A 12,491-nucleotide genomic window follows, 5' to 3' on the forward strand; every position below is an offset into this window, starting at 1 on the left:
GTTTCCTTGGAACAATGAAGGATGAGGTGGGAGCTGATGGAGGTGTTCGAAATGATGTGAGGGAAGAGATAGGGCAGACAGTAAAAATGTTTCAACGTAGAAAAGTTGTAAAAGACCAGAGCACATGTTTGGCTTTAGGGGAAGGGGTTTATTTCCCAGAGGGGTTTGGAGGCAGAGACACTTGAAAGCATTGAAGTATTTGGATGAATACTTGAATCAAAGAAGGGTGTGGATTAATTGTTGGTAAATGGGATGGATCTTTGATGGCTGGCATTGACTTGTTGGGTCCAAGAGCCCGTTTCTATGTTACACAACTCTGTCTCTTTTAATGGGCTGAATTCTTGTTAAATCTGTTCCCACCCTCTTCCAGACTCTTGCATTCTGCTGTAGAAAAGAACTCTGGGCTTAGGAGCCAGCTGGGGCAGAATGGCAGAGCTGACCTACCGTGCTGCTCCCTGTCCACAGATTCCAGCAGTGAAATGGCAGGATGTGGGGGGTCTGGAGGCGGTCAAGCGAGAGATCCTGGACACAGTGCAGCTTCCCATTGAGCACCCCGAGCTGCTGAGTCGAGGTCTGCGCCGCACCGGACTGTTACTGTACGGTCCTCCCGGTACAGGCAAGACACTACTGGCCAAGGCTGTGGCCACCGAGTGTGCCAGGACCTTCCTCAGGTGAGCCGGGCCCTGGAAACCTGGGTAAAATGGTTTTATTGCTGTCACGTGTACTGAGATACAGTGAAGAACTCTTCAGTAGTGCTACAAAGGGAGAAGGGTTTAGACTAGAGTTGCAGAAGGATGGGAACCAGAGTGGCAGAACAGTTAGTGGAGAGGTTGTGGAGACAGATGTTGGTAAGACCTCAGACAAAGCCAGGAATCAAAAGGTTGAGTGTGATGCGACTAACATCCTGTGCTGTGTATATTTCAATGCAGGAAGTATCATAGGAAAGGTAGATGAGCTCAAGGCTTGGATCAACACATGGAGTTATATTGTAGCCATTAGTGAGACTTGGTTGGACTGACAGCTCAGTATTCCAGTATTCCATTCTTTTGGCCATGACAGAGCTGGAGGGATTAAAGGAGGAGGGGTGGTGTTACTAGTCAGGGAAAATATCACAGCAGCGCTCAGTCAGGACAGACTGGAGAGCTCGTCTAGTGAGGCGTTACGGGTAGAACTGAGGAATAAGAATGGTATGACCATATTAATGGGGGTATATTACAGACCAGTCAACAATCTGTGGGAGCAAATTTGTAGAGAGATCACAGATTGTTGCAAGAAAAATAAGGTTGTTATAGTAGGAGATTTTAACTTTCCACATATAGAAACGTAAGATTGTGATAACCTTTCCACATATTGACTGGGACACCCATACTGTAAAAGGACTAGATGGGATAAAGCTTGTCAAATGTGTTCATGAAGTTTCCTTAAGCAGTACATATAAATCCCGCCGAGAGAGTGTGCGATACTTGATCCGCTATTAGGGAATGAGACAGGTAAGGTGATGGAAGTTTGTGTAGGGGAACAGTTTGCATCTAGTGATCATGTGCCATTAGTTTCAAAGTAAATATGGAAAAAAAATTCATCTGGTCTATGGATTGAGATTCTAAATTGGAGAAAGCCAATTTTGATGGTATCAGAAAGGATCGGGCAAGTGTGGATTATGACAGGCTGTTTTCTGGCGAAAGGGGTACTTGGTAAGAGGGGGGCCTTCAAAGGTGACATTTTGAGAGTATACAGCTTGTATGTGCCCTTCAGAATAAAAGATAAAGATAACAAGTTTTAGGAACCTTAGCTTTCAAGAGATATTGAGGCCCTGATGAAGAGAAAAAAGGTGTATACTGTAGCAGGTGTAGGCAGGCAGGAATAAATGAGGTATTTATGGAGTATAAGAATTGCAAGAGAATATTTAAGAGAGAGATCAGGAGAGCTAAAAGAAGATATTGAGGTTGTCCTAGCAGACACGGTGAAGGAGAATCCCAAGGGACTCTTCTACAGGGCAAAAGGATTGCAAGGGATAAAATTGGTTCTCTGGAAGACCATAAGGTATAGGAGCAGAATTAGGCCATTTGACCCATCGAGTCTGCTCCACCATTTCATCATGGCTGATCCAATCTTCCCTCTCAGCCCCAATCTCCTGCCTTTCCCTCGTATCACTTATGCCTCAACAAATCAACAATCTATCAACCTCTACCTTAAATATACATAAAGACTTGGCCTCCATAGCTGCCTGTGGCAAAGAATTCCGTAGATTCACCACTCTCTGGCTGAAGAAATTCCTCCTCATCTCTGTTCTAAATGGATGCCCCTCTATTCTGAGGCTATGTCCTCTGATCCTAGACTGTCCCACCAAAGGAAACGTCCTCTCCACATCCACTGTATCAAGGCCTTCCACTGTCCAATAGATTTCAATGAGGTCACCCTCATTCTTCTGAATTTTAGTGAATACAGGCTTAGAGCCATCAAACACTCTTTGTAAATAAAGGCATCCGTTAGTCTTGCGAGACCATGGATCTGCACCTGGAAAGTCTTCACTCTCCAAGGCACAGGCCTGGGCAAGGTTGTATGGAAGACCAGCAGTTGCCCATGCTGCAAGTCTCCCCTCTCCACGACACCAATGTTGTCCAAGGGAAGGGCATTAGGACCCATACAGCTTGGCACCAGTGTCGTCGCAGAGCACTGTGTGATTAAGTGCCTTGCTCAAGGACACAACACGTTGCCTCGGCTGGGGCTCGAACTCACGACCTTCAGGTCGCTAGTCCAATGCCTTAACCACTTGGCCACGTGCCCACTCAAACACTCTTTGCATGACAAGCCATTCAATCCTGGAATCATTTTTGTGAACCTCCTTTGAACCCTCTCCATTTTCAGCACATCCTTTCTAAGATAAGGGACCCAAAACTGCTCTCAATGCTCTACGTGAGGCCTCACCAGTGCTTTAACATTACATCCGCTTTTATATTCTAGGTAGAATCTTTAAGATCAGAATGGTAATCTATGTGTGGAGCCAATGGAGATGGAGATCTTAAATGGATTTTTTGCATCTGTATTTATCCAGGAGTCTACAGAAGTGAGGCGGAGCAGCAGTGAGGTCATGGGCCCTAGAGGAGCAGGTGTTTGTTGTCTTGAGGTAAATTAGGGTGGATAAATCCCCAGAGCCTGGCAAAGACTCACAAACCCTATGGGAGGCAAGTGCAGAAATTGCAGGGTTCCCTAGCAGAGCTATTTAAATCATCCTTAGTGACAGGTGAGGTACCAGAGGATTGTAGGATAGCTAATTTTGTTCTGCTGTTTAAGAAAGGCTCTAAAAAATAAACCAGGAAATTACAGGCTGATGAACCTGATATCAGTACTGGGAAAGTTATTGGAAGGTATTCTGGGGGACCTGATATAAGTATTTGGATAGACGTGGACTGATTAGCGATAGCCAGCATGGTTTTGTGTGTGGTTGGTCGTGTCTAACCAATCTTGCAGAGTTTTTTGAGGAAGTTGCCAAGAAATTTGATGAAGGCAAGATAGTGGATATTGTCTTCATGGACTTTCGTAAGGCATTTGGCAAGGTCCCATATGGGACGTTGGTCAAGAAGGTTCAGTCGCTTGATATTCAAGATGAGGTAGCAAATTAGATTAGACATTGGCTTTGTGGGAGAAGCCAGAGAGCGGTAGTAGATAATTGCCTCTCTGAATGGAGGTCTATGACTTGTGGAGTGCCACAGGGATCTGTGCTGGGTCCGTTGTTGTTTGTCATCTATATCAATGACCTGGATGATAATGTGGTTAACTGGATCAGAAAATTTGCGGATGACACCAAGATTGGGAGTGAGGAAGATGATCAGAGATTGCAGTCGTTTTGGACCAACTGGAAATGAGCAGATGGAATTTAATGCAGACAAGTGTGGGGTGTTGCACTTTGGTAGGACCAACCAGGGTAGGTCCTACACAATGGATGGTAGGGCACTGAGGAGTGCAGTAGAACAAAGGGATCTGGAAACACAGGTCCGTAATTAATTGAAAGTGGCAGCACAGGTAGACAGAGTTGTCAAGAAAGCTTTTGGCATATTGGCCTTCATATATCAATGTATTGAATACAGGAGATGGGACATTATGTTGAAATTGTATAAGACATCGGTGGGGTCTAATTTTGAGTCTTGTGCACCTACCAACAGGAAAGATGTAAATAAGTTTGAAAGAGAACAGAGAAAATTTACAAGGATTTTGCCAGGGCTGGAGGACCTGAGCTATAAGGAAAGCTTGAGTAGATTAAGACTTCATTCCTTGGAACGTAGAAGACTGAGGCGGGGTTTGATAGAGGTATACAGAATTATTAGGGGTATAGGTAGGGTAAATGCTAGCAGGTTCTTTCCATTCTCGTCTTTGTTTTTCCACTAAAATTGAGTGGAACTACAACTAGAGGTCATGGGTTAAGTGTGAAAGGTGGAGAGTTTAAGGGGAACGTGAGAGGAAACTTCACTTAGAGGGTCATGGGTGTAGAATGAACTGCCAGCACAAGTGGTGCGTGCAAGCTCAATTTCAACGTTTAAGAGAAGTTTGGATAAGTACACAGATGGTAGGGGTATCGAGGACTATAGTCTGGGTGCAGGCTGATGGGAGTTGGCAGTTTAAATGGTTCAGCACGGACTAGATGGGCCAAAGGGCCTGTGCTGTACTTTTCTATGACTCCATAACTCTGACTCATCTTCAATACTGTACTGTTCATACAGATCAATTCATTATAATAGTGCATTGAGGTAATACAAAACAAAACAATGACAGAACACAGAATAAAGTGTTACAGAGAGAGTGCAGTGCAAGCAAGCAGTAAGGTGCAAGACCCTATTGAGGTAGATTGTAATATCAAGAGTCCACCTCATTGTACTAAGGAATAGTTCAGTAGTTTTATAACATTGAGATAGAAGCTGTCCTTGAGCCTGGTGGTACCTGCTTTCAGGCTTGCGTCTTCTACCTTCGAGGAGGGGAGAGAAAAGAGAATGTCTGGGGTAGGAGGTAGCTTAGGTTATAAGACCATAAGATATAGGAGCAGAATTATGCCACCTGACCCATCAAGTCTGCTCTGCCAGTTCATCATGGCTGATCCAATATTCCTCTTAGCCCCAATCTCCTGCCTTCTCCCTATATCCCTTCATGCCCTGACCAATTAAGGATCTATCAATCTCTGCCTTAAATATACATAAAAACTTTGCTTCCACAGCTGCCTGTAGCAAAGAATTCCATAGATTCATCACTCTCTGGCTAAAGAAATTCCTCCTCATCTCTGTTGAAAAAGGACACCTCTCTATTCTGAGGCTGTGTCCTCTGGTCTTAGACTCTCCCACCATAAGAGACATCCTCTCTACATCCACTCTATCAAGGCCTTTCATCATTCAATAGGTTTCAATTAGGTCACCCCTCACTCTTCTGAATTCTAGTGAATACAGGCCCCGAGCCATCAAGGCATCTTCATATGACAAACAGTTCAATCCTGGAATCATTTTCGTGAATCTCCTTTGAACCCTCTCCAGTTTAGCACATCCTTTCTAAAGATATGGGGCCCAAAACTACTGTCAATTCTCCAAAAGGCCTCAACAGTGCTTTATAAATTCTCAACATTACTTGCTTCTAGTCCTCTTGTAATGAATGCTAATATCGCATTTGCCTTCCTTACCACAGACTCAACCTGCAAGTTAACCTTTAGGGAATCCTGCACAAGGACTCCCAAATCCCTTTGCTCCTCAGTTTTTTTGAATTTTCAATCCATTTTTTTAAATAGTTAACCCTTCCATTTCTTCTACCAAAGTGCATGACCATACACTTTCCAACACTGTGTTCCATCTGTCATTTCTTTGTCCATTCTTCTAATCTGTCCGGGTCCTCTGTAGCCTCTCTGCTTCCTCAAAACTATCTGCACCTCCACCTGTCTTCATATTGTCTGCTAACTTTGCAACAACGCCATCAATTTTATCATCCAATTCGTTGCCATATAATGTAAAAAGAATCGGTCCCAACACAAACCCCTGTGGAATACCACTCGTCACTGGCAGCCAACCAGAAAAGGCTCCCTTTACTCCCAGTCTTTGCCTTGTGCCAATCAGCCACTGCTCTATCCATGCAAGAATCTTTCCTGTAGTACCAAGGGCTCGTCACTTGTTTAGCAGCCTCGTGTGGCACCTTGTCAAAGGCCTACTGAAAATCCAAGTACACAACATCAACCGATTCTCCTTTGTCTATCCTGCTTGTTATTTCTTCAAAGATCTGTCAGGCACGATTTTCCCTTGAGGAAACCATGCCGACTGAGGCCTATGTGCCTCAGTGCCCAACATCTTCCCAACCGATGAGGTCAGACTAACTGGCCTATAGTTTCCTTTCTTCTGTCTCTCTCCTCCCTTGAAGAGTAGAGTAACATTTGCAACTTTGCAGTCTTCCAGAACCATTCCAGAAACTAGTGATTCTTGAAATGCCTCTACAGTCTCATCAGCCACCTCTTTCAGAACCCTGGGGTGCACACCATCTGGTCCAGGTAACTTATCTACCTTCAGACCTTTCAATTTCCCAAGAACCTTCTCTGTCGTAATGGTAACTTAATACACTTCATGACTCATGACACCTGGAACTTTCACATTTTTTCATTTTAAATCTTTTTATTAATTATTATTGAAAATCGACAACAAAAAAATACATTAAAATAAGTTAATATATCAATATGCATATTAAGAGTCAAACTATTAACCAAGCTAAACAGTATATCAACAATAATTTAAAAAAAACAAAATGTTAAAGCTATTTTTTTTGAAAAAAGAAAGAAGGAAAAAAGAACCCCTACTAACTAAAACAAAAAAAAACCCAGCTAACAAAAAAAAACGAAAGAGAAAAAAAAACCATTTGGAGCACAAACCCGGAGCTATACGCCATACAAGCTTCTATTAAAAAAAGACATCAATCTGCCAACCAAATCCATTTACCCAAGAATCAGAAAGGGACCACCTTAACTCAAATCAAATGATAGTAGCAGGCAAAAGAGCCCCACCTTTTCTCAGTGTCAAAAGGAGGATCAAAAGTTCGACTTCTGATTTTTTCCAAACTAAGACATAGCATCACCTGAGAGAACCATTGTATCACAGTGGGAGCAGAAGCATCTTTCCATTTTAATAAAATAGCCCTTCTAGCCAATAATGTAACAAGTACAATTACATGTTGGTCTGATATAGAAATACCATGACTATATTGAGGAATTATACCAAACAAAACTGTCAATTTATTAGGTTGTAAATTAATTTTTAAAGTTTTAGAAATTGTAGAAAAAATAGATTTCCAAAACTGCTTCAGTACAGAACACGACCAAAACATATGTGTCATTATAGCTATCTTAGTTTTACATCTATCACACTGACTATTAACATTAGGAAATATTTTAGAGAGTCTCTTCCTTGTCGAATAATAACGATGTACAATTTTAAATTGAATTAAAGAGTGACTGGCGCAAATCGAAGAAGAGTTAACCAACTTCAAAATTCGCAAACACGAGGACGACCTATTGTCTCAGCTTGCTCCTGCCCCACAGAACTCATTTCTGCATACCTCGACACGGTTTTATTCCCCCTTGTTCAATCCCTTCCTACCTATGTTCGTGACACTTCTCACGCTCTTAAACTTTTCGATGATTTTAAGTTCCCTGGCCTCCATCGCTTTATTTTCGCCATGGATGTCCAGCCCCTATATACTTCCATCCCCCATCAGGAAGGTCTCAAAGCTCTCCGCTTCTTTTTGGATTCCAGACCTAACCAGTTCCCCTCTACCACCACTCTGCTCCGTCTAGCAGAATTAGTCCTTACTCTTAATAATTTCTCCTTTGGCTCCTCCCACTTCCTCCAAACTAAAGGTGTAGCTATGGGCACCCGTATGGGTCCTAGCTATGCCTGCCTTTTTGTTGGCTTTGTGGCACAATCTATGTTCCAAACCTATTCTGGTATCTGTCCCCTACTTTTCCTTCGCTACATCGATGACTGCATTGGCGCTGCTTCCTGCACGCAGGCTGAGCTCGTTGACTTCATTAACTTTGCCTCCAACTTTCACCCTGCCCTCAAGTTTACCTGGTCCATTTCCGACACCTCCCTCCCCTTTCTAGATCTTTCTGTCTCTATCTCTGGAGACAGCTTATCCACTGATGTCTACTATAAGCCTACTGACTCTCACAGCTATCTGGACTATTCCTCTTCTCACCCTATCTCTTGCAATAATGCCATCCCCTTCTCGCAATTCCTTCCTCTCCACCGCATCTGCTCTCAGGATGGAGCTTTTCATTCCAGGACGAGGGAGATGTCCTTTTTTAAAGAAAGGGGCTTCCCTTCCTCCACCATCAACTCTGCTCTCAAACGCATCTCCCCCATTTCACGCACATCTGCTCTCACTCCATCCTTCCGCCACCCCACTGGGGATAGGGTTCTCCTTGTCCTCACCTACCACCCCACCAGACTCCAGGTCCAACATATTATTCTCCGTAACTTCTGCCACCTCCAACGGGATCCCACCACTAAGTACATCTTTCCCTCCCCCCCCCCCCCACTTTCTGCAGGGATCGCTCCCTACGCGACTCCCTTGTCCATTCGTCCCCCCCCCATCCCTCCCCACTGATCTCCCTCCTGGCACTTATCCTTGTAAGCGGAACAAGTGCTACACATGCCCTCACACTTCCTCCCTTACCACCATTCAGGGCCCCAGACAGTCCTTCCAGGTGAGGCGACACTTCATCTGTGAGTTGGCTGGGGTGATATACTGCATCTGGTGCTCCCGATGTGGCCTTCTGTATATTGGCGAGACCCGACGCAGACTGGGAGGTCATTTCGCTGAACACCTACGCTCTGTCTGCCGGAGAAAGCAGGATCTGCCAGTGGCCACACATTTTAATTCCATGTCCCATTCCCATTCTGATATGTCTATCCATGGTCTCCTCTACTGTAAAGATGAAGCCACACTCAGGTTGGAGGAACAACACATATTCTGTCTAGGTAGCCTCCAACCTGATGGCATGAACATTGACTTCTCAAACTTCCGCTAATGCCCCACCTCCCCCTCGTACCCCATCCGTTATTTATTTATATACACACATTCTTTCTCTCTCTCTCCTTTTTCTCCCTCTGTCCCTTTCACTATACCCCTTGCCCATCCTCTAGGTTCCCCCCCTCCCCCTTTTCTTCCTCCCTGGGCCTCCTGTCCCATGATCCTCTCATATCCCTTTTGCCTATCACCTGTCCAGCTCTTGGCTCCATCCCTCCCCCTCCTGTCTTCTCCCATCATTTTGGATCTCCCCCTCCCCCTCCCACTTTAAAATCTCTTACTAGCTTTTCTTTCAGTTAGTCCTGACGAAGGGTCTCGGCCTGAAATGTCGACTGTACCTTTTCCTAGAGATGCTGCCTGGCCTGCTGCGTTCACCAGCAACTTTGATTTGTGTTGCTTCAAAATTCGCAACCAATCCTCTGTTATCAAGGTCATGTTAAACTCTCTTTCCCAATCTTGCTTAATCTTAAATAGAGGATAATTATTCTGTTGTAATAGTAAATTATAAATTTTCCCAATAAAAGCTTTCACTAAAGGGTTCATTTTTAAAATATTGCAACAAGTGTGAGTATGAAAGAGGGTATTAAGTTACTAATTTCTCAAATGACATCAGTCTGCCTTCTTGAAATAAATCCAGGAAGGAATCAATTCCTTTATTCCTCCAAAGAGAAAAGGTAGGATCACTAAGTGAAGGTTTAAATACTTATACTTTATTGTCGCCAAACAATTGATACTAGAATGTACAATCATCATAGCGATATTTGAATCTGTGCTTCCCACTCCCTAGATTACAAATCAATAGTAAATATTAAAAATTTAAATTATAAATCATAAATAGAAAAATTAGAAAAATAGAAAGTAAGGTAGTACAAAAAAACCAAGATGCTGGTCCGGATATATTTGAAAATAAAGAGTTTTGATAAATTAAACTAAGAAGGTTAGATTTTTTAAGATTAAAAAACTTACGAAACTGGTACCAAATTCATAATGACTGCCTAATCATAGGATTTATATTTAAAAATAGAAATTTTGGCTTGTTGTACAGGTAAAGAAGCTCCTAATAATGAACTTAAGTCAAATTTTTTCACAGTTTTCAATTCCAAGTCAACCCATAGTGGTCGTTCATTTTTATTGGTCCAATATAACCAAGAACACGCATAGCATATATTAACCGCCCAATAATACATCCTTAAATTAGGCAAAGCAAGATCTCCATCCTTTTTTAATTTTTGTAAATGACATTTTCCAATTCTTGGTCTTTTATTATTCCAAACAAAAGATGAAATAATAGAATCAACCTGATCAAAAAATTTCTTAGTTTAAAAAAAAGGAATATTTTGAAATACATATAAAAATTTTGGTAAGATCATCATTTTAACTGCATGAATTTGACCAACTAATGAAAGTGTAAGAGGATTCCATCTAGAAAATAATTGCTTCATAAAATCCACTAAGGGAACTAAATTAGCTCTATAAAGGTCTCCATAATTTTTAGTGATAGTAATACCTAAATATTTAAAAGAATCCATAACTTTAAAGGAATATCATACATAAAAGCAGAATCATTGAAAGGAAATAATTCACTTTTATGCAGGTTTAATTTATATCCTGAAAACTTCCCAAATTTATTTAATAATTTCAATAAACTAGGAATAGATTCTTCAGGATTCGAAATATAAGCTAAGAGATCATCAGCATAAAGGGAAATCTTTGGAATAATCCCATTTATGGAAATTCCTTGAATATCCTTAGATTCATGAAGTGCAATAGCCAAAGGTTCCAGCACCAAATTAAATAACAAAGGACTTAATGGACATCCTTGTCTTGTACCCCACGAAAGTCAAGAAAAGGGGGATCTACAGTTATTAGTAATCACAGTGGCAATAGGGCTTTTATATATCATTCTAATCCACTTACTAAAATTAGTACCAAAGCTAAATTTCTCTAAAACGTTAAATAAATATTTCCATTCAACTCTATCAAATGCCTTTTCAGCATCAAGAGAAACAACGCATTGGGGAGTTTTCGAAGGGGATGAGTATATAACATTTAACAGTCTCCGAGTGTTAGAAAAAGAATTTATAAAACCTGTTTGGTCCTGAGAAATAATTTTAGCCAGTATATTCTCCAACCGATTAGCCATTATTTTTGAAAGAATTTTGGCATCTACATTTAATAATGAGATAGGTCTATATGAAGCACAATCCGTAGGGTCTTCATCTTTCTTAAGAGTTAAAGAATAGAAGCTTCATAAAACGTAGAAGGTAAGTCTCCTAACAAAAAAGAATCTAAGCATTTCTAACATATAAGGAGTAAGCAAATTTTCAAATTTTTAAATAAAATCCTACAGAAAAACCATCTAGTCCAGGAGCTTTACCAGATTGTATTGAAAAAATAGCTTTCTGAATTTCTCTTTCAGTAAAAGGAGTATCAAGAATTTGTTGATCTTCAACAGATATTCTAGGAAAATCAGTCTTTTGTAAAACGGCATTCATTTTAGAAGGATCAGCTGGAAACTGAGATTTATAGAGTTCACTGTAATACTCTTGAAAAATTTTATTAATATCTTCATAGTTACAAGCTAAACTACCACTCCTGTACGAATTTTTAAAATTTGGCTTTTAGCTCTAACTGCTTTTAGTTGGGATGCTAGTAGCTTATTACTCTTATCCAAACACATAAAATTGGCTTTTTAATTTAAGCAAATTTCTTTCAATAGGATAAGTTAATAATAAATTATATTGTGATTGAAGTTCAACCCTTTGTTTAAGTAAATCAATATTAGGAGAAACTGCATGAGTGTTATCCAAGTCTTTAATTTGTTTTGAAATCCTATCTAACTCTATTTTTGTCTGTTTCTTAAGCTTAGCCAAGTAGGGGATTATCTGACCTCGCAAATACGCTTTAAATGTATCTCATATAATCAATTTTGACACATCTCCCGTATTATTAAAAAGAAAAAAATCTTTTATTTGAATCTCTATAAATTTGACAAAGTCCAAACTTTGTAATAAGTTTTCTGGAAAATGCCAAGCAAGTTTACATTACTAACATCATTCAATTCAAAAGTTAAGCTTAAAGGTGCATTATCCGAGACAGCAATAGCATCATATTCACATTTCTGGACTTTGGACAAAAGTCAGAAATCAGCTATAAAATAATCAGTTCGCGAATATTTTTTATGGATATGTGAATAAAAAGAATAATCTCTATCATTAGGATGCAGATTTCTCCAGATTTCTATCAAACCATAATCAATTAAAAAGGAATTAATAAGTGATGCTGAACAATTTGGAAGCTGCTGAGTGGTTGAACTCTTGTCAATCAGAGGATTTAAACAACAGTTGAAGTCACCTCCCATCAGCAGCATATATTCATTTAAGTCTGGTAATAAACCAAATACATTTTTAAAAAAAGAAAGATCATCTACATTAAGTCCATATAGATTA

The 12,491-nt window shown here is 40.7% G+C and overlaps 1 protein-coding gene across 1 annotated transcript in view; it reads left to right on the plus strand.

The window, feature by feature from the left end:
• Positions 1–12,491, plus strand: part of pex6 (peroxisomal biogenesis factor 6) — a 60,726-nt gene that overhangs the window by 32,951 nt on the left and 15,284 nt on the right. The window contains exon 11 of the mRNA XM_063040454.1: positions 466–671. Coding sequence (XP_062896524.1) covers positions 466–671 — 206 coding nt within the window. The remainder of the gene's footprint in view (positions 1–465; positions 672–12,491) is intronic.

This window comes from Mobula hypostoma, chromosome 2, assembly GCF_963921235.1.
Source record: "Mobula hypostoma chromosome 2, sMobHyp1.1, whole genome shotgun sequence".
NCBI lineage: Eukaryota > Metazoa > Chordata > Chondrichthyes > Myliobatiformes > Myliobatidae > Mobula > Mobula hypostoma.